The sequence below is a fragment of the Heterodontus francisci genome, chromosome 19 (assembly GCF_036365525.1).
Source record: "Heterodontus francisci isolate sHetFra1 chromosome 19, sHetFra1.hap1, whole genome shotgun sequence".
Classification (NCBI taxonomy): domain Eukaryota; kingdom Metazoa; phylum Chordata; class Chondrichthyes; order Heterodontiformes; family Heterodontidae; genus Heterodontus; species Heterodontus francisci.
The window spans coordinates 62634919-62662319 of record NC_090389.1 but is presented as its reverse complement, the minus strand read 5'-3'; the positions used below and the strand labels follow the sequence as shown (position 1 = coordinate 62662319).

The 27401-nt window shown below is 41.1% G+C and overlaps 1 protein-coding gene across 9 annotated transcripts in view; it reads right to left on the bottom strand.

Moving 5' to 3' along the window:
• The window catches only part of ptpdc1a (protein tyrosine phosphatase domain containing 1a), a 179691-nt gene that overhangs the window by 107953 nt on the left and 44337 nt on the right, over nt 1-27401 (bottom strand). For 7 of the 9 annotated variants that reach the window (XM_068051776.1, XM_068051779.1, XM_068051780.1 and 4 more), the window contains exon 2: nt 22379-22431. Coding sequence is in view for 2 of the 9 variants with exons in the window: in XM_068051770.1 (XP_067907871.1) it covers nt 11821-11890 (70 nt within the window). In the remaining 7 variants the exon portion in view is untranslated. Of the gene's footprint in view, nt 1-11820; nt 11982-22378; nt 22432-27401 lie in introns of all 9 variants that reach the window. The other 2 variants (XM_068051770.1, XM_068051771.1) reach the window with 1 other exon arrangement.

Below are 27401 nucleotides of genomic sequence, written 5' to 3'. Positions count from 1 at the left end.
GAAAATCAATTGCTTATTGATCATTACGCCTTATCCTGAAATTGTCGCAACCGCATCCACTCACGTATTCGCTCGCACATATACGTGTACAAAGAGAGACAGAAAGAGAAGGGAAATAGATGACTTCTTAGTGGGGGAGAAGGTGATGATAAACTTAAATTCCCTTAGAAATCAAGTTCTCGATGGATGCAGGCCTGAGATGAGTGTAGATCTCTCTTGACTGAATGTTCAATTGAAGACAGTGGGTTACTTCTAGTTCTCGCTGCTGTATAATGTAAATGTCGGTTCTGCAGCAGGGCATGTTCTTTTCCTGGCTTGGCTGGACCACAAGATGTTAGGATGTTGCTTTTTCTCCCTCTTTCTTTTTTTGAAAGGCAAAGCTGTTACCTCTCACCTCCTGTTAGGAGACACTCTGGTTTCTTACCCATGGTGATCACACAATGTCCCAAGACATGGCTACTTCACACCTTCTTTGTTTCAGAAGATATTCAATTCTGGTATGTTTTAGGATCGGTTCAATTCACAGCTCTTAGCTTTGAAGATTTGTCCTTTGTCTTTGTCAAACAGTTTTGTTACAAGGTGGGAGTAATACACTGTTAATTCAATCCTCCTGCTCCACAGGTCACAGCATATCAAGAAAGTTTCCCACCTACTGAAAACCAGCCAATTACATACTTTATTTGTCCCCCAGTATAAAGCACACCAAACCAGGTTTCTTTAAACAACATTAACTATTTATTGGAAAAAATAAGTCTTAAATAATTAGATAAATCTATATATGAAAAGATATCTTTAAACTCCTTATCCTTCCTAGCCCTCACGCACACACACATACATTCAAAAAACGGTTAACTGGGGAAAAATGATTTTTTGGTTTACAGCTTTTTCTTAGGAATAAAAAGGAAAAAATAAAATGATTGCATTTATCATGTTCTGGTAGGATGTTTTCAGTAAGGTGAGGTGTCCCAGGGTCAAAGTCTCTCCAGGCAAGCCTGATGAACAGTCTGTGATGGGTAGGCGTTCAAGGCAATTTGTCTTCAGCAGGCTTCACATAGGTCTTTGAGCAAGGGTATAGCAACAGGTCTGCTTGGGTTTTAAAGCAGCAGTCTAGCAGTAGAAGCTTCCTTCAGATTCCAGGTTCTCCCAAAACACAAGAGGCAACAGGAACCACTCGAGGCAGGGATTTTTCAAAGACAGGAGGTAATAGGATTCCGCTACCTCTGACATACAGGGGTTTCCTCTCTGAAAAGCAGTCTTCCTCTACAGAGAGAAGTAACTCTTTCTTTCTTGGTCTTTTCTCTCACTCCAGGCAGGTCACAGTCAAATTTCAAATGCCTGCACCTTGTTCAACTCACTGGTTCTTTTCAATCCAAAAATGAAATAAACGTCAACAATCAAGTCACATGACAATCATAAATCTTGACTGGTCATTCCCCTGCTCAGTTGTTTGGAAACAGGTGCCTTGCAGTCTGTGTATTTCACTCTGTCCAAACCTACAAAGTGCGATAATCAATGTCCCCACTGTAAAATCCTTTTTTCAGTTTTTAAAAACATACAGAATTCTAAGTTTTTAATACAAAACAAAACCCTGTAACACCTCTGCCCTTTGCAAAATGAAACGCCATTCTTAAATGTGTTGCGTTAAAATGTAAAAACAGGAGCTGAAAACATTTTAAACATATTTTCTCACACATCAACCTCATTCATTCTACTGGTAGTTTACACAACTTTGCTTTGTACCATTGTTACTCATGTAACTCAACAAAGTTACATTTGTAACAAAGCATCTGCAATAACATTGTTTTTTCCCAAAATGTGTACAATCTTCAAGTGATGAGGCTGTAACAATAAACTCCAACGGAATATTCTGGCATTTTGGGTTTTAAATTTTTCCACAAAGATTAACGGATTATGGCCAATGTATATCAGTGTTTCTTTGTAGTTGTGGCAGACATGTACTTCAAAATGTTTAAGACCGAACGTGTCTTTTACCACGGTGGAATATTTTCTTTGGTGGCAATTTTGTTCTTTTGAAAAGCACCCTACTGGTTTTTCTATGCCCGATTTGTCATCTTGTAATAGGACTGCACCAACCCCAGGTCATTAGCATCGATCGCTACCTTGAAGGGCTGAGTAAACTTTGGAGCATCCAACACTGGATCATTAGTCAAAATTGCCTTTAGCTTTTCATAAGATGCCTGGCATTACTTTGACCACACTATCTTGGTTTTCCTTTTCTGTAGCAAATCAGTTAGTGGAGCAGCTACAGTACTAAAATTTGGTACAAACTTTCTGTAGAAACTCATCCCCAAGAACGTCAATTTTACATTTAATCTTCAGCATAGGGAACTCCACTAAGGCTTGTACTTTTGCCGTTCTTGACAACACTTGTGCTTGCCCCACTATATGCCCGAGGTAGGTCACTCTTGCTTTTGCGAATTCACTTTTTGCCAGATTTACCACTACATCAGCTGCTTGCAATTTTTTTTTTTAAAGCGCTTCTAGCTGTTTTAAGTGTTCCTTCCAACTGTTACTGTATATTTGCATATCAAGATAACTACACAGTTGGGAACACTGGCTACCACTTGATTAATTAGTCTCTGAAAAGTTGCCAGGGCATTTTTTAGTCTGAATGGCATCACTCAGCACTGGTAAAGACTATCTGGTGAGACAAAAGCTGATATTTCTTTAGTTTGGGGTGTTAAAGGAACCTATCAGTATCCCTTTAACAAATCAATCTTTGTAAGAAACATGGCACTGCCCACTTTGTCAATAGTCTTCCAAATGAGGAATTAGGTAGGAGTCTGCCTTCATTACTGCATTGACTTTTCTGTAGTCTATGCAAAGTCGGGTTGACCCATCAGGTTTAGGCAAAAATAATATTGGTGAACTCCAGCTGCTTTGACTAGGTTCAATTAAGTTGTTTTTCAGCATGTATTGGATTTCTGCTTTTACTTGGGCCTGTTTGTCTGGACTTAAGCAGTAAGGATGCTGTTTTATAGGAACGGATTCCCCTACATCCAGATCATGTGTGGCTAAGGTTGTACATCCTGGCTTATCCCTACAGACTCTTAAATGCTGTGAGTTGCCTTGTTCGGTCTTCTCATTGTTCTGCATCTAAATATGAAAGCACAGTGTCCAACTTTTCTAGTCATTCTGTATTAGCTAAGCGAACAGTAAGAGTTTCAATTTGAGAATTGCCTAGGCCTCCTCTGCCTCACCCTCACTATCCCTTTCATTCTTATCTGTCCCTATTACCTGACATATTTGTACTAGCTTATCCCCCTCCCTGCGATAATATTGTTTTAACATATTGATATGACAGAGCCAATTCTTTTTCCGCGAATTGGGTTATCAATCGAGTAATTTACCGTACCTACTCTTTTGACAACTTCATACAGACTACTGAACCATGCTTTTAATGGTTCACCCTGTAAAAGGTAATAATACTAGTACTTCATCCTCTGGTTGAAAAGTTCAGGTCTTTGTGTTCTCGTCTACCCATTTTTTTCATAGTGGTTTGGGATGCTTTAAGGCGTTCCGCTTTTGTTTTTGGCAAGGGTTCTATGAATTCCACCAACACCCTACTAAATAGCTCCTCAATAACTGGTATGGGAAGTAGGGTGCCAGTTTTATGGTAAGTTGCGGTTTTCCCACAATTTGGCATGTATGACACGTCCTACAAAACTGTACCACGTACTTGGTAAGACCTGGCCAGTAATAATGCTGACTTATGTGATTTGGACTTTCGGATCCCCAGATGTTCTGCTAGAGGAATGTCATGTGCTAACCTTAATAACTCCCGGCAATATTTAGGTGGTACCACAACCTGTCGAACAACCGTCCAGTCTTCGTCCGCAGGTCTATGAAGCGGTCTCCATTTCTTCATCAGAACCAGTCTTCAACATAATAGCCTTCTGGAACTCCTTTCACCTCAGCTTCTGTCAGAGCCCACTGTGCTATTCTACGTAACTCTGGATCAGCTTGTTGTGCTGCAATTATAGAAGATTTGTTAAACATCTCATTTGGATTATCTAAATCCCCAAGGAAAGTTTCAGATACTCGGCTATCTGTCTGTGGTGCCAATTTTACATCCAACAATGGAACTTGTTTAGCCATTGCTCAGGTTACTACACATGCAGGGAATATTCCTGGAACTTGTTCCTGTAATTGCTCTGTTTCTTTAACTTCAATGTTTTATTTCTTTTTCAGCCTCAAGTTATCATTTCTATTGCTTTTTCTTTTTCCTGTTGAAGCTCCAGTTGCTTCAACTGTAACTGAATTTTAGCCAATTCAACTGCATCACCCTCCGACTTACTATGATCTTCTTTCAATTTCAGATGTTGGGCTATTATGTCAATTATCTGTTTTTAGCACCTGATTTCAATTCCAACCTTGCTGCCCTTTTAGGTTTTAGCTCTTTTAGTTTAAGCTTGGTTAAAGGGGCACAGTCTCCTTTCCCAGAGAAGCTGCAGCAACTGCTAATGCAATTCCTGTGGTGTAGACTTTACCTTATTACACTAGAAATCTGGTTCCTTTATTTTCTCTCAATTATTCGTTCCCTCACAATTAATGTTATTAGCATTGGATTTTGATCCCACAAAAGCCCCCAATTAATATGTTACAGCCAATGTGGGAGTAATGCACTGTTAATTCAGTCCCACTATGCCACAGGTCACAGCATATCAAGAAAGTTTCCCAGCTACCGAAAACCAGCCAATTACATACCCTTATTTGTCCCCCAGAATAAAGCACACCAAACCAGGTTTCTTGAAACAAACACATCATTAACTATTTATTAAAGAAAAAGTAGGTACCAGTTCCCCAGAAGGCAAGGTTTCACACTAGTTCTGCTGCAAAGGACTCAGGTAAGGACTTTAATGGGCCAAGCTAAAGAAGGCAGCTGATGGGGGTACATAACCAAATACTTGATGCACTGAAACTGACAGAAAACCAGCAATGTCAAGGAGCATGGAGGAGTCTGGCACCAACTTGGCACAAGGCGCTGCACAGAGCTTGAAGCCATTCCATTCCAGCATGAAAGAGGTGGCCACCTCCATCAAACAATGTGGAACTAACCATGATGCAGCATCTGATGGGCAATTCCTCAGCTTCCAATACAGTACAGGCAGCAGCTACCCAATATCTGTGTGCTTCGGTGGAAGCTCAGACTGTTGCCATTTGTGGCTCGGGATACTAGTGTTCAAAGGCACTTCCAGAGTGTTACAGCAGCTCAGCAATCTGTTCTCCAACAGATTACTAGGATTGCTGAGGTGTTGCTTCAGGAGAATGGCAGCGGCTCCATGAAGCATGAACCTGCTGTCCTTTCTCAGGATGACAGCATACGTGGTCACACGTCTACCACTCCGCTATTGCCCATGAGCCAGCCAGATGCCACCCATGCCAAGATGGTGCAGTCTGTAGCTGGGCTTTCGAGGCCCAGAATTGGTCAAGGTCACCCTCCAAGGCCACCTGCAGTCTCCTCCACTGAATACCAGCAGCTTTCCAACAGCCAAGCTACTGGGGTAGCACAAGTAGAAAAAAGGCACACAAAAGAGGCGCTAAAGGAATGCAAGGGTGATTACTTTACTTTGAATGCAACATGACCAGATTTAATTCAGAAAACTGGATTGGAATGCGTATATTTTGTTGCCTTTTATTTTTGCATTGTGATCAAGAGAAGAATGCGATAGTCAGTTCTTGAAGGTAAAGCGCGTGGGGTTGAGGTTACTCGTATTGCTCTTAAATTATTCATTCATGTATAGTGCGGGCAGAAAGGAGCTGTCTAGGTTGCAACCTCCCTTCTTCTTTCTCCTCATCCTCCTCAGTTTCTCGCCTGATAGGTGGTGGCAAGCAGTTTTCTCACAAGAAGCTTGTGCAGATTGCTACAACAAATCAAGAGCCACACAGCGAGTACTGCCAGGCACCTCCAGTGCAGTCCAGGTAGCAGAGTTGTTGCTTCAGAACATTAATGATCTGTTCCATCAGATTTCCTGTCGCAGCATAGCTCTTGCTGCATGCCTACAGTACAGTAGGCGGCGCAGTGGTTAGCACCGCAGCCTCACAGCTCCAGGGACCCGGGTTCGATTCTGGGTACTGCCTGTGTGGAGTTTGCAAGTTCTCCCTGTGTCTGCGTGGGTTTTCTCCGGGTGCTCCGGTTTCCTCCCACAAGCCAAAAGACTTGCAGGTTGATAGGTAAATTGGCCATGATAAATTGTCACTAGTATAGGTAGGTGGTAGGGAAATATAGGGACAGGTGGGGATGTTTGGTAGGAATATGGGATTAGTGTAGGATTAGTATAAATGGGTGGTTGATGTTCGGCACAGACTCGGTGGGCCGAAGGGCCTGTTTCAGCGCTGTATCTCTAATCTAATCTAATGTGTTTGGGTTGCAGACCAGAGGAGACGTGAGCCATGTCATCAGCAAGCACTCCTCGTCACTCAGCAGCCAACCTTTGGTTTGCCGTGGTGGTTGAAATGCAGCTGGCACATTGGACTGGTACAGAATGAACGCATTGTGACTGCTTCCAGGGTACCGGGCATTGGAATCCCTTTTAGCTCAGGTCCATAGCAGAATTGGCATGATGTGCACACAAAGCAATGTGCATATGGTTAATAGCACCCTGCATCATGGGGAAGCCTGCAATCCTTGCAAACCCTTGTGCTTGCTCAGCCTGCATCTCTCTGGCAAGAGGGAATGTGATGAAGCTGCCTGTCTTTGCATAGAGACTCTTGTGCAGCAGTGCATTGCAAGCTGGAGAAATGTTGCTAATATCTCCAGCAGCAGTCTGAAAGGAGATAATCGCATAAAAGACCATAGCTACGGTCACCTTCAGTTACTGGCAATGCAGTCCTTACCTGCTCTGAGATGCCGATTGTGGCTGCAGATGATAGATTTTAATGACGACCTCCTTGGTGAAGTGCAAATGTCTCAAACATTGGCTGTCGCTGACGTTCAGGTATGAGTGTTTCTCCCTAAATACCCTACGTGGATCTGGTCTCTGGCTGAGAGCCCTTTTCCCTCTCCTCCCTCTTCTAGCAACCTGTTCTGCTCTGCGTGACCTCTACTCGTTTTCCAGTGGTGCTTAATGTCAAGAGGAATGCCTACTCATCCACAGTGTGGAAGTAATTGGTTTGTGCAGAAGCCTAGAAGTCAGCAGAAAAGTACTTCAGCACCTGCCAGACCACTCCTTATAGACTTTTGAAACCTTAAAGCAACTATAGAAAACACCCAAAAAATGTAGATTTATAGCAACAGCCAGAACCAAAAAGCTAACCTTTAAATAGTTGATCTCTTTAAATAGCACTGGTAGGGGATGGATCAGGATCCTTCATGCTGCTTAACATCACGTTCAGTTGTGCAATGTCAAAAGAGGGCACAGGCTAGAGTGTGGAGCTCCATAATTTCAACGCTAGAGTCAAATCAGCGCATGTTGCCAGCAAACACTAGAAGCAATATGGTATCCAGCACATTGGACATGTGCACATGACGCGGCCAGCATTTTGGAACCTTATGGGGCCTTGCAGCACCCAAAAAAACAGGCACTACCCAGCCCAATTTTACCAACGAGATGTACTACAGGAGGATATGGAACAATTAACTGTAGAAAAGGAATTGATTCTGAAAAAATAAGTGGAACTCGAGTATAAGTCACCAGGCACTGATGGAATACACCCTTGGTTGTGGAAAGTTAGAGAAATGACAGCAGAGACACTGGTCACAATTTTTCAATCCTCACTAAATATCCAAATTGTTCCATGGGACAGGAGAGTAGCCGATGTAACATGCTTGTTCAAGGGGTGGCGGGATAGAACAATAAATTGGGTAACTATAGACCAGTTCATCAAATATCAGTTGTGGGCAAACTCAAAATCTATAACTGGAGATAAAATTGGCAAGCACTCAAAAATGCACGAGTTAAATCTGAAGCGTAGATTTGGTTAGTGCCAAGTGTTTTGACAAATGTCACAATTTTGTGAAGTGACTGGATAGAGAGGGAACGTGTTAGATGTAGTGTATATGGATTTTTCAAAAAGTGTCTGAAGAAGATATCTCACAAGAGTTTCATTAGAAAAGTTTAGTCACATGACAGAAGAACTGTAACAACAGATAGAAAACTGAGGAACAGGAAGTGAGTGGGTAAATGAATGTTGCCTGTATTAGAGAAGGGTTGGAAGTGGTATACCACAAGATTCTTTTGTTCTCAGTATATGTAGCCAATTTGGCATTGGATATAGGAAACACAATCTTGAAATTTGCTAATGACACAAAAGTACAGTTTGTCAGTGAGGAGGACTTTAAATGACTTCAGGACGACCAAAACAGTTAAGAAAAATGAACAGACTAGTGTCACATTAAATTTAATGCAGGTACATGTGGGAATACATTTTTAAAAAGCAAGAAATGGCAATGTATATTAATTGAGAAGACAGAGACTGTGGAAAGCAAACACATAATTCCCCGAAAGTGCAAGTACAAACGGATAAAGCAATACTAAAAGGCCATTAGAAATTGGGATTTTATTAGTTGGAGTACTGTCTTCTGTTTTTGGAATCCCATTGTAGAAAAGACAATAAAGTCATACAGAGTGCACAACATAGATTCACCAGTATGTTGGCATGGCTGGTAAACTATAATTGTGAGGAGATACTTGAGACATAGGAACATAGGAAATGGGAACAGGAGTAGGACATTCGGCCTGTCGAGCCTGCTCTGCCATTGAAACGGATCATAGCTGATCATCTACCTCGACGCCATTTTTCCCCACTATCCCCCCAGAAATCTGTCGATTTCTGTCTTGAACAGGCTCAATTATTGAGCTTCCACAACCCCCTGGGGTAGCCGAATTCCAAAGATTCACCAACCTCTGAGTAAAGAAATTCCTCCTCATCTCAGTCTTAAATGGCCTGACCCTTTTTCTGAGTCTGTGTCCCCTGGCTCTAGACTCACCAGCCAGACAAAACATCCTATCTACATCTACCATGGGACAATTTCGACTGCAGCACTGCAGCAATTTAAAAGTCAATAAGAGAGTAAGGAGAAGGTTTCAAAGAAATGTCTTTGACAGAAGGTTGTTGGAACATGGATGCTTTCCCACAGTGAGTGAGGCAAGACCTTGGCCTATGTTAAGGGAAAGATCAAACAATGTTTGAAGCTGAGAAAGATACAAGACTGTGGGAGAAAGCAAGACAGTGAAGATTAGGCTTTGATTGCTCTACTTAAAAGCCAGCAGAGATCTCCCTCTGTTCTACAATCTTCTCAGATATATCACAACTTAAGTAGATAAGGGAATCAAACTTTCACATTAATTCTGTCAATTCCCTTCCAAACAGGACTTCTTATTAAATTAGGGCTTTTAACTCCAGCACTTGGATTTGCTAATCTATTCCATACCAAACATAGCGAATGTTGAATATCACAACATTCTAATTGTATTGCACCTGTAGCAGCTGCTGCGGGCACACATGGCACCATCTAACTGATCGATTGAATTTAAGCCATTTATGACAACGCCAACTACAGAACTTAACAGTTGCCCTATGGGCATCGCTGTAGCTTCCCAGAGAATGGCAGATCCTAGACAAAAGCGAGTCCACTGGACTCACCTCAGTGCCCATGGAAGTCCATTTTTAATGTGGCTCCATTCCTATTTTTGCCGAGTACCGTGGATTCAGCTCCAGGCACCCTCTCCGCTTGCCAATGCCTTCTATTGCACAGCAGTATTACTGTTGCTATCTCTCTTCCCCCAGCATTTATTAAAATGCCACCCCTAGCCATACAGTATACTTAGGGCCCTGCCCACACTCCTCGCTGGTCTTACAGTTCAGCAGCCCTGTCACTGATTATTACAGAACTACTGGGGGTATTGGCAATCAAAGGAAAAAGCCAGCTGTCAGTTCTGCTTCACCCCTTCCTGCCTATCAGCCTCTTACCAGTTTTGTATTTAATGAATTTTCCTCAGAGATGACACAATCTTTCATCAATATAAATTCATGTTGACTGAAGATCAGGTCTTTATTTAATGATGTGCAAAGACACTTACAATTTTTTTCTGATGTCATATCTTTAGTTTTGTACATTTTCTCCCCAATTCATTTAATTAATTTTCCCCATCACTGCCAATTTTAAATTTATTTCAACCCATTCTATATGAGGCCCTTTTAAATTCATGGATCAACCCATCTTCATGAGATTCATTATTCTCCATTCTATTTTTTATTTTTGACTGCCATGTCTTCTTGCCATTCTTTTTGTCCCTTGCCCTCTCCCTCCATTCCCTTCTCCTCCCCCTCAAAGTACTGGAGCCATTGCTCAAGTAGTACAACTACTTCCTTTAGCCACCAACTCTGCACCAACATCCTGTAGCAACCTACAATTTCCTCTACCCACCCCTACAGAGCTGTAGAACTCAAACTCCAGCTTCTCACCAAAACTTTCTCTCCGTCTCTCTCCTTTACTGTTTACCGCCCTGCAGTCTCACCCTACCACACCCTACTCTATCTTTCCCCACTCCCATCCTGTTATGCATTTCCTCGCTGTCCTATTCTTACAGTTCTCTCAGTCCTGGTCCAATAAATTTCCACCCTCCATGTGCAACACAATGGGAGGTTGTCTATTACAAACATTTTACATATGCACACTCATCACATTTTAGATGCTCATCACATTTCAGATATCACACTTCATCCAATGTAAATTTCTATTGTCATGCAGACCCCCACCTGCCAAGAATGAGGCATATTAATTTCATATGAACATTAATTTTAAACTGTTGCTGGAGTGTTAAAGAGATCACCAGACTTTTGACCGGAGGACATTTGCATACTAGAAGCTTGTGCAGACAAAGAACTACTCACTGGTCCAATTAGCCCAAATGGATTTTGATCACCAGACATTAAAGGTGTAAGGAAGCTCGCATTCCAGGCTCTAATATGATATAATCCTCAAAAACAGGACTGGTTAAACCAGCTGGTCCAGGCTTTTGAACTAGACACAGGACAGTTTGAATTCAGACTGCAAAGAGTTTGCAATTGAAGCTGGAACAAGAAAGCCTCTCTCCTGGCTGTCTCTCTCGCTTTCTCCCAAGTCACTGGACCCACAGAAGACAGGTAAACCTCAAGGGAGAAAAGACTTCTAGATCGAAACAAGTTGAAGCATGCACTGGGCCCCAATGAATGGCAAGACTTACCAGCAACCAAAGACTCCACTTTGAACTCAAAGGACTGTAGCTATAATCCAGATATTGCCTCAAACTTTTCCCCTTTATTTTTTTCTACTTTTTCTGTCTCTATCTGCATGCGTGTTTATCGCGTATGCATGCTAGCGTGGTCGCGTCGCATATTCGTAGTCATCAACCGGATTAGAGATTATTAATAAACTTTCACCTTTCTTATTTAAATCTAAGAAAACCTGTCTGATTTCTTTGTCTTACAATTGGAAAGCAGTGAACAAGGATTCACTGAGGGGGAGCTAAAAACCGTGCTTCTAAAAGTAAACCCTGTTACTGTTAGACCAGGCAAAGGCAGAGAGGGAACCCCTAGACCCCTTTCTCACCCATAACACTATACATTGACCAAAATGTATAAAGAGTCAGTCATTTGTAGCGTACAGAAAACATCCATGAACATATTGGAATTGCAGTGTCTGCAGGCTCATAATTGACTCCCCATATACAAAGCTAAAGCTCTGATCTCCAGTCTGAATTGTAATTAACCGAGTCATCGAGTGTTTAATCTGTTAGACTTTGTAGACTTATAAGGGCGTAACGCCTACACTTCAACAGCAGAACAATGCATTGCGTTTTACAAGTTAAAATGTACCTTTCATAATCCTTCGATTTACCACAAGCAGCATGCTGGGAGATTCAGTAGTACAAGAAAAGTTTTGCATCTAGCATGCATTTGTCATGCTCCAGATGTCACCTTTCGATACAGATGCAAAAAAGAGAAAAGCCAAGGACTTCATCCTGGGTTCTTCCAGTCTGGAATCAGAAAATTTATAAGCAATTTACTGACCTCTAATTCACCAGAAAATACAATTACTTGGATTCAACAGGGAGAACTCGACCAGCAGGTTTAAAAGGGGAAGGCCAGTTTAGCAGCTCAGCATTACAACCATGCTCCAGACTACACATGAACAACATCACAGGAAAATCACTGGTATCACAGATGACCAGAAAAGTAGAGAAAAACTGCTCCAGCTCCCTGAAAGCTGCAGATGATTTCGCTGGGAAACAGATGGTTTTAGGAAGCATAGCAATTAGATATTAATTACTGCAAATAAAAATGATGTCACCCACTGTACACACATTGCTTTGCTATATTGGAGTTGGAAAATAGAGTGGAAAAGATTACAAGCAGCTGTGTTTGTATTAAAACTACACAAGATAAAAAATCCCTTCTATGCTAAACTGTGTATGAATGTTGTGGTGTGACTAACAAGCCTCACAAATAATTACATTTTAATACTCGGCTTCACAATAGCTGTGCTGAAAGGCTAAAGCAGAAAAAACTGAGAAAGCGGTGTTATTAATTATTACAATGTAATGTAAAAAGAACCACCCCCCACCACCTTTGACCACAATTTTTTGCCACAGGATAGTGTTCCATGATCTTTTTCCACATCAGTGCTGCAGCTGTAACTTTACAGTATGTTATTCTACAGCATCTCAAACCATAAATGAATTAGGACACTTCTAAAGGTTAAAAATTAGTTTTATTAAATATTCTTCTCATGAATCACATTTTCAGTTTTATAACTGGTCGGTCACATTTAAGTACATTTACCAGATAAGACTGATAACTTTAATTGTAAATACCAGCTTTGATTTTGGAGCCATTTTATACACTTAATCCACATTATCAACTTCCTTCAGATTGCATGCCTTCAACTGTGACAATTTCTAATCCTCACAATGCAATGGCTACATTACTATGATTTGATCATCTCCATGTCCTCTAATGGGGCAACAAAAATCCAATTCCTACAAGTCCAAGCAACAGCCATCATTTCTTACTTTTCATGGCTACATTCACCAACTTTAATAACCTCATTACTTGGCCTCAAGTGAATGCCCACATCTCTTCCGTTGCTTAAATGCATTGAAAGAAGTAGGCTTTCTCTACAATGACAAACACTTATTTTCCCCGCAACAATTCTCAGGTCTCTACAAAGCATGATTATATCCAAGATTTCAATAATGCGCCCATATCTTATTTCTCCCCTAAGCTTCAGTGTACTGAAATCAAGACTTTGAGCATTTTCCACTTCAATTTATTCTTTCCCAGGACCTAAAATTATGTAACTTAACTCCTGCAATATTTCCTTCCTCCTACAATCTTCAAGCATTTAAAGCCAAAGCTTGCTTTAATTTAATTGCTGTTTACTGATTTATCTCATCATCTTTTATTCCCATCAAAAGTGGTGGTATTCTGTATTGAGCTTTAGCCCTTCCCCCCAGTTTCATCCAAAATCGTATTTCCCTGGTATAATGTGGCACTCTATAGCCAATGCTATTTTTGCAATCATGTAATTCCTCCCTCATTTCATTTCCTTTCCATCAATATCAATACTGGCCTGCAACAGCTGCCAAGAAGCACGGTAACAGAAGGTTTGACAAATATAATAGGGTATGGGAGATACAATAGGAACAGCTCGTGGAAAAATACTGTTTAAAATGAAGTGGTATCTAACTTTGTGGTGGTGGGGGTGGTGAATTCATAAAGCCACTAAACAGCTCCTGAATTAGAAGTTAAACTTGCCAATAATTCAGCAAATATTGGTAACCTTATGAGGAGCGTTACGGCCCAGTGAGGAGGGGAGGGATCACAGTCGCCCCTCTTGCCCTTCCTTTTATTTGACTGCAACAGAGTTTATTCCTTTCAGATAGTGATTGTGCTTACCACCTCGGAGTGTTTTACCTTTTATCTTTACTGTGATCGTGAACAAGCGCATGGGAAAGGCTTCCACTGCTATGTCCAGACTGGCCAAGAGTGTGTGGGAAAATGGCGCACTGACACGGAACACAAAAGTCCGAGTGTATCAAGCCTGTGTCCTCAGTACCTTGCTCTATGGCAGCGAGGCCTGGACAACGTATGTCAGCCAAGAGCGACGTCTCAATTCATTCCATCCTCGCTGCCTCCGGAGAATACTTGGCATCAGGTGGTAGGACCGTATCTCCAACACAGAAGTCCTCGAGGCGGCCAACATCCCCAGCTTATACACACTACTGAGTCAGCGGCGCTTGAGATGGCTTGGCCATGTGAGCCACATGGAAGATGGCAGGATCCCCAAAGACACATTGTACAGCGAGCTCGCCACTGGTATCAGACCCACCGGCCGTCCATGTCTCCGCTTTAAAGACGTCTGCAAACGCGACATGAAGTCCTGTGACATTGATCACAAGTCGTGGGAGTCAGTTGCCAGCGTTCGCCAGAGCTGGCGGGCAGCCATAAAGGCGGGGCTAAAGCGTGGTGAGTCGAAGAGACTTAGTAGTTGGCAGGAAAAAAGACAAAAGCGCAAGGGGAGAGCCAACTGTGCAACAGCCCCGACAAACAAATTTTTCTGCAGCACCTGTGGAAGAGCCTGTCACTCTAGAATTGGCCTTTATAGCCACTCCAGGCGCTTACCCATTGCCTCTCGAGATAAGGAGGCCAAAGAAGAAGATCGTGAAAGGACCAGACAGGTTTTCTTGAGTTTATTATACTTAACACTCTAACCCCAATTTTAAAATAATAAAAAAAGATACACATTCACGCACACATTCACACGAGAATCACACACAGACAAATAGATTACAAAGTGGAAAGTTTGGTTTTTGCTTGGATTAAAGTCCAGAATAAATACAAGTTAAATACACAGTTTGAGGTTGGATGATTCGATGATTGTAAGGCTGGAGTTATACTCTTGGTTGGTCAAAGTGCACTTTGTGGCTGGCCTGCTGTGCTTAGGGTTTTCTTGAAGGCAGAAATGTAGTTGGCTCTCTTCCCCCAGTCTCTGGTTGTAGCAGTCTGTAGGGTCCACAGCCTCAGACAGTTTTCAAACTTGATGTTTTCTGGAGAGGGAGAAAGGGAGGGAGAAGCACACAGCCTTCTCAGCTGTTGCACAATCAATTACTGTCTTCTGTAAGTGCAACAAAACTCAGTTTTTTCAGAGATGGACAGACAGTCACATGGTTCTCTCAATCCCCTTTGCATTTAAAATGAGGTCCAAAGTCTAAAACCCAAAACCTTTCAGGTGGGGTTGTCAGTGTTTATCCCCTGGAGGGACGTCTCCGCTTATGATTGCCTCAAGATAGCCTTAACTGTCCCACTACTGAGGATAATCTACATAATCTACTCAGTTAGCTAAAGCATTGTTCTGGCTGGGCTTCTTGTTAGACTTTAGTCTCCAGTTCAATCTCCTGGTATTTCAGATGCAAATTGCAGTGGCCATCTTGGTTGCTCTTTTTTTTTTAAAAAGTTAAACTGTAGGATTTTTTTCCATTAAAAGTCCAATGTACGTTTCCAACTGATGAAATTAATATTTCACATTTGGCATATGGGGTTTTCTTGACACCTTCGTCCCACGCCGAATGAAATGCGACTATAGGAACATTAAAGGGGATGGAAAAGAAAAAAAAGAAAATACACATTCATTCTCACTTACTCCCCAAATTCACTCACTAATCTTAGAACTTCTGCAGCTGGCTTTGGCTGCAACAGCTATGCTGATTTAATAATTTTTTTGGAGTCTTGTCTGGGATGGTCATGTGTTGTCAAATGGGGTTAAAGTTTCCCTAGTATCAATTTGTAATACTCTGGGGTATGCATCTCAATAAACATCTGGTTGTTGGTGAAGCCTGGGGTCTGCAAATTTCCATTATTAAAGGAAGTTTTCCTGTATGTACAAGCTTTAACCCCTCAACTGCTGTTTTTGCCACATATGACTTTAATCATTCAGGTTCCAGTACCTTGGTAATTTTTCTCTCCATAGTAGTGGTGGCTAATAAATTGGTTTTTAGCCCCTATGATGTGTCTGTGATTTCCTCTAGGCCCTTTTTCTTGCTGAATTCTGAATTGAAATTGTTGGGTTTGATTAGCTTTGGGTTTGGACCCTGATCATTGGGTTCTTCAAGTAGGTAGATCCACACTGACCTCACTTTTAGTTTTCTGGTGAGCCACTAAAGTGTTTACTTTGGGGCATTTTTGTTTCCCTTTACTGTGGGGAGGGTCTCTTTGCTAATCTGCCCCATGTCCTCCAGGACATTTGTGCTTGCAGGCGTCTGTCCAACTTTCACTGCACTCCCCTGCAGCACTTCCAATAGATGAGGCATCGCCCTCCGTTGGTTTTCCTTTTTAGGAACTATCCTTGTCCCTGCAAGTTTCGGTAACTGCTGTTCGCAGCCTTGGTAGGGTTCTTCTTTGGCCTGCATTTACATAGGAGAGCATGAGGTCGAATTTTCCCAACATTTCAGGATTGGCTAACAGGACTGTGGGGGGTTCCAGTTGGGAATTCTCCCAGCCCTCCTCTAATCAGTCCTCACTGTCCTTTCCGTCCCCTTCCTCCCTAACTGTCTGACAGACCTGTGCTTGTCGTCCCCTTTTGTTTTCAGCAGGGGTCCCACACAGTCCACCAGCTGAAGACTCTGCTGAAGAGTTCCCCAAAAGCTGGGATGGGAATCAGGGGTGCAGGTTTTATTTCAGGTTGGGGCTTCCCCACAATCTGGCAAGTTTTACAGAACTGCACCACATCTTTGTGAAGTTTTGGCCAGTCAAATTACTATCTTGTGGGCTTTGGTTTCTCGTACATCACATGTCCAGCCACTGCGAGGTTGTGGGCCATTCTTAGTATTTCTTTACGGTACTTCGGTGGCACCACTATCTGGTGAACCACTGTCCACTCTTCATCCACAGGTCGGTGAGGGGGTCTCTACTTCCTCATCAGCACCTCATTCTTTAAACAGTAGCACTCAGGGACTTCCTCTGCTTCAGGTTTGGTTTGGGCAGTTTGTGCTAACTTCTTTAATACTGGGTCGGCTTGCTGACCCTCATCTAGGGAAGATCTATCTAACCCATCCTTGAGTCTCTAACTTCCCAAAAAAGGTTTCAGATAACCAGACATAGGGCCATCTGTTTTCAGTGCTAATTCAGCCTCCTCTGATGGAGCTTGTTTGGCCATTGTTACGACCAGGTGAGGAAGGGGTCTCAGGCTCCCCTTTCACCCTTCTCTGGTGTGAATGCTAGGATGATAGTGAATGGGGACCCTCTCCTGCAATGGCTCGGTCTCCCTGACCTCTTTTGGTCTCTCTCAAACTAACGGGGAAGCTACTACCTTTGCCCCTACCAGATCATTACCCAGGAGCAAGTCAACCCCATCTACCAGTAGACTAGGGATAATCCCCACAGTTACCAGTCCTGAAATTAGGTCACACTCCAGGTGCACCCAATACCATTCACTAACAACCTAGCGTTCACAGCACTCTCTAGGGGAAAGGTCATGCTTTTCACAGAAGGGATTTGGTGGCCCCTGTATCCCCGAGTATGACTATGGGCTTTCTTGCCTCACTCGAGGGGTATGGTGTCACTTTTCCTTTGGATACAAAATCCTGGTAACCTTCAGGGATTTTGCTAGATTTTCCCATACTCACAGCAGTATGTTTACTGGGTCTTACTAAAGCAGTTAAAGCCACAGCCTGTTCTGCTGTGCTTTTCATCAGGGTCCCTTCTCCTGCACTGGTCTGGTGTGCCCTGATTAATCTTACAGATTTTCCCCGTAGTTTCCAACAGTCAGCTCGAAGGCTACCTGCCTTGTTACAGTGGAAAAACACAGGTCTCAGTCTCACTCCTGCTCTCAGCAATGTCCTTTTTGGCTTGAGCAGGGCCCCGTGTGTCCAGTTTTCCATTCGCGCCCTGGGCTCCTATACCCTCCCACCTTTTATCCTTTTCGGGGATGTGGGGGTGACTAAGGATGGGTTTCCCTTGGGGTAAGGTCTTGTGTGCAAGGGTAAATTCATCAGCCAAAACTGCAGCCTGCCTGACTCTTTGAATCTTTTGTTCCTCTACGTGTGTTTTAATAGAAAGGGGAAGTGAATTTTTAAATTCCTCAAGAAGGATCACCTGTCTGAGCCCATATGTGGGCTGTACCTTAAGTGACCTTATCTACTGGTCAAAAGCAAGTTGCTTAACGCTTTTAAACTCTAGGTAAGTTTGGTCAGGTTGCTTGTGGAGAGGTCGGAATTTCTGGCGGTACGCTTCCGGTACTAGCTCATATGCCCCCAGGATAGCATTTTTGGTCATCTCAATCTGATGAACCTCCGTCTGGCAACAGAAAATAAACCTCATGGGCTTTTCCTGTTAGATTGCTTTGTAACAACAGTCTCCAACTCTCAGCCGGCCATTTCAGCTGTCCCGCAAACTTTTTAAAAGTGAAGAAAAATGCTTCCACATTCCCCTCATTGAACTTTGAAATCAACTCGGAGAACTTTTAAGAGCATGAGGCCCTGAGCTAGGAGTAGCTTCCTCACTATCCACGCCTTCACGGAGTGTACTGGGTCAATTCAAGCTGCTTTAGCTCTCTTTCCTCCTCCTGGAAAGCTCTCTCTTTTTCCCTTTCTCTTCCCCTTCTTGACACTTTCTCTCTCTGGAATTCTAATTCGAGTCTCCTCAGTTCTAATTGTATTTTTGCTAACATTACCCTATCTGTTTCTGAATCTTCAGGTTAAAGTGAAAAATGGTTGACCACAAGTCTTAGGATCTTGGACTTTAGCTTTTGCAAGGAAAGTAATCCCTAACTGCCCAGCTATATTCCTCAACTCTTCAATAGATAGGGTCTTTAACCTATCCCAAGTTACTTCACCATGGCTTGGGAATATACTGGCCTCGAGTGTGGACGCGTTAGTATTCTAGCAATGAAACACAAGAAAACCTGTATTGAAGTCTTGCCCTTCCTCTTATTTAACCTCAATAGGGTTTATTCCTTTTAAACAGTGGTACTGCTTACCAACTCTGAGTGTTTTACCTTTACTGTGATCGTGAAAGAACCAATTGGACAGGCTTCCATGACTTTGAACAAGAAAGAGCTAAGTTTATTATACTTAACTCTAACACGCATTTAAAAATAATGTAATAAATCTACACATTCACAAATAGATTACAAAGTATGTTCAGAGGGCGGTGTATGCCTTACCCTTAGATTGGGTGCACCTGGAGTGCAACCTAGTTTCAGGACCGGTAACCGTGGGGATTGTCCCGAGCCTACCAGTGGATGGGGTTGACTTGTACCTGAGTAATGATCTGGCAGGGGCAAAGGTGGTAGCTTCCCCAGTAGTTTGAGAGAGACCAAAAGAGGTCAGGGAGAACGAGCCGTTGCAGGAGAGGGTCCCCAGCATTTCAGTTCTGATGAAAGGTCACTGACCTGAAACGTCAACACTGCTTCTCTCTCCACAGATGCTGCCAGACCCAAGTATTTTCAGCACTTCCTGTTTTTATGTCCTCAGCATTTCCTGACTCGATCCATGGTGTGACGGAAATCCCACATACCAAATGGAAAATATTAATTTCGTCGTATGGAACATTGTCTGAGACTTTTTACTGGACATTAAAAATAACTTAAAAGGCCGAACAGAATAGCTAAAAATGGCCACGCACAATCTGTATACGAGAAGCCAAAGACCGGCTGAGAGTCAGAGGTAATTACCCAGTCTAGCTAGAACAATATGGGTATGCTCTGATTCAGTTACCTAGAATGTTTTTTGTCAATAGTGGTTGTCAAAAGCCTCGACACCCATTGACTTTGAAAGAGTCAAACCCCGCCCCCCCAACCAAGTATGTTTGCACAGCTTGAGAAAAGAACTTTGAATTTCAAACAACTTTCCAGAAACTTCTGTTTTCAGACAGAGGTGGTCACATAACATATCTGCCTGAATTTGTGAATTGTGCCTCAGAAAGAAGGAAAAGACAGTAACTGAACTCCAAGAAGCACCTCTCTCTCTCCGTCCTAAAGTCCCAGAGGAGCCTTGGCTGCAGCTAAACCTCAAATCTACAGACCAGCACAGGCAACAACCAAGAGGACAGATAAAGCCTCTCTTCGGTCTTCTGGAACCAGAGAAGCAAACCTGAATTGTGCATGGCCCAACGAGGAAGTCAAGACTTGAACTTCAACTAAGGACATTGCAACTCAGTATTTGAATTTCATTTATTATGGACCTTACTTCAACCTCCCAACTCTATTTTTCCCCCTGTATCTATTTGTGTGTGTTTGTGTGTGTTTCTCGTATGAAGGTGAGCGTGGATGCATTGCGTATTTTAGTAATTTTTAACAGTTTAGAGTGATAAGGTGAATAAAGTTAAATCCTTCCTGTTTAAACTCCATTAAAAGTCTAATGCAAGTTTCTAACCGATGAAATTCATATTTCTCATTTGACATATGGGGTTTTGATAAGAGCTAGTGCGGGAAGTGAAAAAGAACTTATAATCGGTGTACTGTAGTAATTTTTCTGAAGCTAGAGTAGCAGGGGCGCTTTCATCTTCCCCTGCTCCCAGTCTGAGGCACTAAAGATAATGGCCCTTAAAATCCTTGGGTGTTCCACCAGTCTCCTGCCTTCTGGTGGAAGACTGGAAGAATCTGCCAGTAATATCGCAGGGCACTATTTATACCAGGTCTCTACCATTTCTAGGATTTTCTGGCATGCCTGTTAAGAAGCAAAGCCTCCCCTCCACCCACCCTCAAAAGGGTAAATTTCAAATTGATAGAGGCTCCTCATTTTGGGAGTTCCCGCTTCTCCTGAAAAGCATGTTGCACTGAAGGTTGGTAAACTAAGTGAGATGTTGCACTCCACATGGGTGAAAGTGGACCCCACTCACGGGTGGAAGTAATTGGGCTAGATGCCCAAACAGGGTGAGAGAGAAATGGTAGGGGGTGCAGGAGAACAGAAAGAGGTGTGATAACGAGAGAGATAGGGCACCCAAGATCACGCAAGAGCAAGCGAGCACCCCCAAGGGAAAGGGAGAGTCCCCCACCCCCCAACCAGAGAGTGGAAGAAAGAGAGTGAGACAGAGTGCACAGAGAGCGGCTGAAGAGAGACACAGACATGTCTCCCCCACCCCGACATAGAGTGGAGCAAGAAAGACTCAAAATCTGACTTGGCATTGGGCCTTCTAAAAAAAATTGTTACCGTACCCAATTTTAAAAATCAGTTACTGGTTTGAAAATGATTTATTAAAAAGAGCTATATACCTAAATGGCTACAATTCAAGATTTAAGAGGGAAATTACTATGACATACTTTACCATTTATTTTTCCTGCCCATTGAACAAAAAGTTACATTTAAAACTAAGAATTGCATCAAAGAAGAAAGATTCGTACAAGCAATTTTTAAAAATGTACTTAACATTTCAAGTAACCATAATTGTTTCTTGTGTAAGACATTACAAGTAGCAGATGAGTGAATTACACAATGCATTACTTTTCTACCACATAATAGTACTTATTTGGCTAAATTCCTTTTCCTTTAACTAGACTGCATGTTAATTTAAAATGCAGGAAGAGCAGGTCAGCCACTTACTAATATTAAACAATTTAAGATGACCTAACCCTACCCACGGTACTGCAAGAATTTCCTTTCTGCTCAGGTCTACAATCTGCTTAAATAGTAAAAACAGTTAACAGTCAGGGAGGTCTCAGTCAATCATGTGAGTTTGCATGTCAGAAACTTATTGCACAATTCTGGGTATGGATATGGCATTAAGGAGGGTCAAACAAGCAATTATAATTATGTAAAATTCTGAATTAATAAGGCCTTAGAGGAAAAGCCATTATCAGAAACAGGAAAAATTAAGCCTCTGTTCATGTTCACAGACTACATGAATCTTTCCATTACACTTAAAATCGCATACATTCATTGCTAAACAGCTTGCCTCACTTTAAATATTGGATTTGTGACCGTAATGAAATAGATGTAATAGAGTCCAAACTGAATAGTTATTCTCTCTCCTCTTCTCCTCCACTCACATCCTAAAATAGTAGCTGGGAAGTCCTTCTTTCTCATTTCATCATATCTTCTCCTAAATAAATAAATTTGATGAGCCATACAGCAAATCTTAATTCTTTGTGAAGAGATTTCAGTGATGTTCATTGAAAACTCAATAGAGATCAATACTTGCATGTGTGAAGCAAAATGCTTCATAGAACAAAACAGTTGATAGTCGAGACTAATGATGGGTGTGCAAATTAAGATCCTTGGCTAATTCTGGGTTGGTCTGTGTACAGAACTAAATCATAAATACCACCAAGATATCTTCCCCTAGACAGAGGAAACTAGCACTATTATTCAAAATCTTATCCTAAATAAGGAAAAATTCCAGCCATAATAGCATACAATTTAAAAAAGTTAATACTCACAATATAGGTGGAATTATTCTCCACTGCTTCTAGTGTTCACATGGCTGATGGGCCTAAAGAGACAAATGAGACACTGCATTACACAAAGGTCAGTGAATAGATGCTTACACATAATTTTCAGTGAAGAGAAATTTTGAAAGCGGAGGCCCTTTACTGTCCATAGTGAGGAAAGACATTCTGACCTTGAGGTAAAGGTACCTTGCACAGATCCAAATGTACAAATATCAAATCAACTGCATTTTGACATTTAAATATATATCTTTTACACTTAATGTGACTGTACAGGAGCAGCATACTTGACTTTTGTTTAGATTAGCAGTATACAACGTAAATAATCCAATTAAGGATATTTGCCTGAGAGTTAAAGAATGGCCAGAAGCTTAAAAGGTTTATTAGTTCAGCTAAGGTGACAGCAATTTTGAGCTCTGGTTCAGATACATTTTTCCATCCTCCATCCCTCTGAGTTAATCCCTTTTCAGTTGTGATCTCCTTTTCCTTGCTCCACTGATGATCATTTAATCTCGCTCTTGATGGATATTACAACCAAAGCTTTGGGCAGCTGTGCCTTTAACTTCTAGAATCTGCAAAGCTAACTAGCTCTGCTTTGTACAGTCCAATTAATAGCTAAGCATTAAATGAATGCTCACCTTCTCTGCTAAAATCATAACTACTTAAATTCAACATTATGTAAGCAAATATATTTTATAAAATGTTCAAAACATCATGTGTGATTGCCCTCAATACAATGCTGAGTAAACTGAAAAACTACATAATTTACATAGGAATTGAAAAATTAAAATAGCTTCAAAACTATTCAGATTTTCAAGTTCTGAATACACTTGGTTAAAATGTGTATGTTTAAAAGATTCCTCCCCAAGAATAAGTAAAACATTTTAATGTTTTCACCCCTCCAAAAAATCATTAAAAAGAAATCAACAGTTGCAGTATCCTACCAACCCAACTAATCTCTCTCCAACATGCTGACTCTGGATTTCATGGTGTGATTACATCTGTCCCTGTACAGAACACTTTTGGAAATTTGGTCAGGCTGCTGATGGGCACAACACCACAGCAGTAGTGAGCTCAATTATTGATGGTTCAAGACAGTGAACCTGACAGTAGCACAGAATAATTGTTGTATTTCCATAGGGGGAAAAAAGAGTTTCAGTATAAATTTGATGTTTTACACAGTTCACCCCAGCAACTCAAAGGAACGATTTACCACTTCTTCTAAGGTAAACCATCGCAAAATATACACTGTCGCCTGACTGAAATGAACTTCTTGGGGCATATCTATGCTAATTTTCACAAAGGTGTTCTACAAATGACTTGATTCTTGACAAAAAAAACTTGCGGAAGTTGATGTCAAGCAGTTCTCACATGCTCTCATTTGCTAGGAACCACCAAACAAGGGAATAAACTGCCTATTTACTATAAACTTTCATCAATTAAAAAACAGTCATCACTCCTTCACCTATATTCCAAAACACATGATGAGCTTCCGCACAAATCTAGAACATGACAATCTTTCACATTAACTGTCGGAACTTCATGGTTTCAGATGGATTGTGTGACAGTCTTCATAGCTATCAGTCAGATTTCATGACTTCCATTTGTTATGCCAAATTGTCAGGTTTTTTCTTAAAAAGATAAAGTTGCAAGCACTTGCAGAGACTCAATTAGAAATTAATCTCATTTTAAGGCAAGTAAGGTGATTTACTGATGTAGGGAAGAATGGTCTGTTTTTACTTCATTTTATTATGGAAAGATAGGTTGCATGGATTGGGCTAAATTATCCGATCTTAACCACTGTTTGGTATGCTCCATTCACTGTGGTAACAAAGCAGTTCATTAGTTCATATTTTTAAATTGATAATTTTAAAGAGGATGCAGGAACTGGACACAACGGGCGGTGTACATGCATGTTTTATTTTGCTAAATGGCTTATCAAATTCATTTATATCGAAGTATATTGAAAGAAGAAAGACAACCCTCCTCAGTAATAATTAGAGGGTGGTGTGTGGAGGAGGGGGAGGATGGAGAACAATTACTCAGCCTGGACAGAGAAAGCTAAGGCGAAATTTGATAGAGGTATTCAAAGTTTGCTGGAGTAAATAAGGAGAAATTGGTTCCTGTGGCAGAAGGGTTGGAAGCCAGAAGACACAGATTTAAGGTAACTGGAAAAAGAACCAGAGGTGGCATGAGGATGGTGGAAGATTCAATAGTAACTTTTAAAAGGGAATTGGGTAAATACTTGAAGGGGAAAAATTTGCAGGTCTGTGAGGAAGATGCTCAGAATGGGACTAATTGTAAAGCTCTTTCAACGAGCCAGTACAGGCACAATGGGCCGAATGGCCTCCTTCTGTGCGGTAGCATTCTATGATCTATGAAACAAGCCTCATCGCACCAAACGTTTGATTGGTCCATCATCCGAGAGACTGAAGAAATACATGGCAAAAGACACGAACATCAAATTCAAATTATAAGGTTGGGGGGGGGTGGGGGGGTGGAATTTTGTTGCACTTCCTTCCCCTACAAATTAAACAACTCTGCAAGTACATATAGGACAGTGTGAGTCAAATCCCTTCAGATAAAGACATTCAGAGCACCTATGGAAACTAATGGCACAGAACCCAAGAAGGTATCTAGGACAGGCCAAACTTATAGCAGTAACCCACAATGAATTGCTTTTCAAAAAATCCCAACTATCTGATTGAGAGATGTAGAGAGTAGAGAACCATTAATTAGTAAACAGAGATGAGTGAATAAAGGTAACAGAAAGTGACTTCACTTCTGGTATTACATTCCTTGTAACAGTGTGTGTACACAAATCAGGTTAGCATTTACAAAAGTGAGAATGGAGCTGTTAAACTTACTTTAGTGTCAGTTGAACCCTTATTTGTATCTGTATGCCTCTGCATCAATAATCTTTCCTACATTTAATATTGATTGCAAGCCATATTCCAACACAGCCACAGTGAAATATACAAGATTAAAACAATTCATTTCAGTTAGTCACATTCATTTGAAAGGCATCCCAAAATTCAATTAGTCTTGCTGATAATGGCTCATGTACACTGAAAATGTTTTGTTAATAGTCACCCCCAAAATCCATTTCCCTGTTATTGGTCAGCCTTTAATCATGCATAAGTTTCACATTTCAAAATAAATTACTTTACAATTATCTATATTAAGGCAAGGAGGTCAAAAAGGACCCCCTGTTAGATTTGTTCCCAAGCATGGCAAAATTTAGTCATTCGTTCATTCATAATTCCAGAATGCACAGGATACCAGGCAGATGTCTCCATCTGATTTCTCATCTTTCAAGTTTTTGTATTACCTGGGTAATTCTGAAGAACAGGTATTTGGTGTCTGCTGGGGGTCTTTTTTTTTTTAAAGAAGCTTCCTGCAACAGGTGTACAATATAGGATTTTTTTTGTCAAATCTCATCTCACTCTTGCCATTTATTTTATGTTGGCATTTTTTCTTAAATCTCTGCTTGAACAGTTTCAATTTCTTTGATTGCTTCAATATGCTCTCCTTGTTAGGACAGCAAGCATGTTCCTGATGGACTGGCAAAACCAGTCTGAATAAAACAGCAAATTTACCTACATTAAAAACATATTTGCCATTTTTTTGTCCATCAGATTAACTGGTCCAGCTCTCCGGATACTAGCAAATGCTCTTATACTCGTCATCTGGCTTGATCACTATGCCATAAGCACATTTTGTAATAACACAAGTACCATCCTTCAAATAATTAATAAATGTTTTCAACAATGAATCCAGAACAAGTCCCTTCACAACTCCAGATAACATTTCTGCATTTATAACCCCCCTTGTGCTTCTAATTGTCAAATTTGTTTTCAATTCAGCCAGCTATGTTAATTTCACAAGGCTACACCTTAACAAAAAATCCTCCTTAAATTGGAATAGAAAAAGCTTTCATTTAAATGTTGGTTACACTTACAATTGTCAAGTGTATTGTATCAGAGAATATATTCAATGTCTGGACCACACACAGTAAAGCAACCTATATAACTATGCCTCTCAATACTTAACACCAAATTTGAGACAATCAGGGCTCTGTAGCTTTGAAAGAGTATTTCTTCAAATATTGGAAGTTCCAGTTCGGTCAGATCATGTAATGGCATAAATTATTTATTTGGGAAGGCACTGACCATTACCTGTCACAACACCTGTGGTTCAAAATACTAGGATTAGATACCCGTCAACCGAATTGAGCAAATTCAGGTGAATAAAATGAAATTATCCCAATTCACATCAGAAAAAGATTGACATTTATTGATGCTCTTCACCTTCCTATACACATCGAATTTCTTCAATACAGTATTGATCCAATTACACACAAATCTAACTCAATTTTAAGTAATAAATTTTATGGCAAATTTATTGATGCATCTTACATGATTTGTTAAATGAAAAAAAAAAAATTCTACAGGGCTTTTTTTTGTTTTTAGAATGTAAATTGCAATTATGCTTGCACTCCTCATATACATTTTACCCCAACTTGCTTGTGTTAGTAGTAATGTATAAATCAAATTGAAATTGGAAAAACCTGTGGTTTTCCTTCAGGATCCAGTGAGGTGGTCCAGTGCTCAAAGCTGTTCCTGCTTTTTAGCCATACTGAAGTACTTAGGACTCTCATAAAGACCTTAATTCATACAAAGTTTTGAAATGGGTCAGTCAGTAATTAGCACACATGGCTCTGGCCAAAAAAATAAACTCTCCATTTACTTGTACAGATTGACAGTAAAAGAGCTTGCATCTGTTTAGTGGATATTTATGCCACACCTTTGTAGCCCCAATTCAGTATGGGTTATATTCAATGTGCTTTGAACAATTCACAAGACCCAAAAACAACTCTGGTTATTTTCCATGTGTGCTATGCTTTAAAATGCAACCTAAAAGAGCCAATTTTGCAAATCACCGGCATTAATATTTGCAGGAATAGAGAAACCTTTGCTAAAATATTCCAAAACATAACTTTTTAGACTGACTA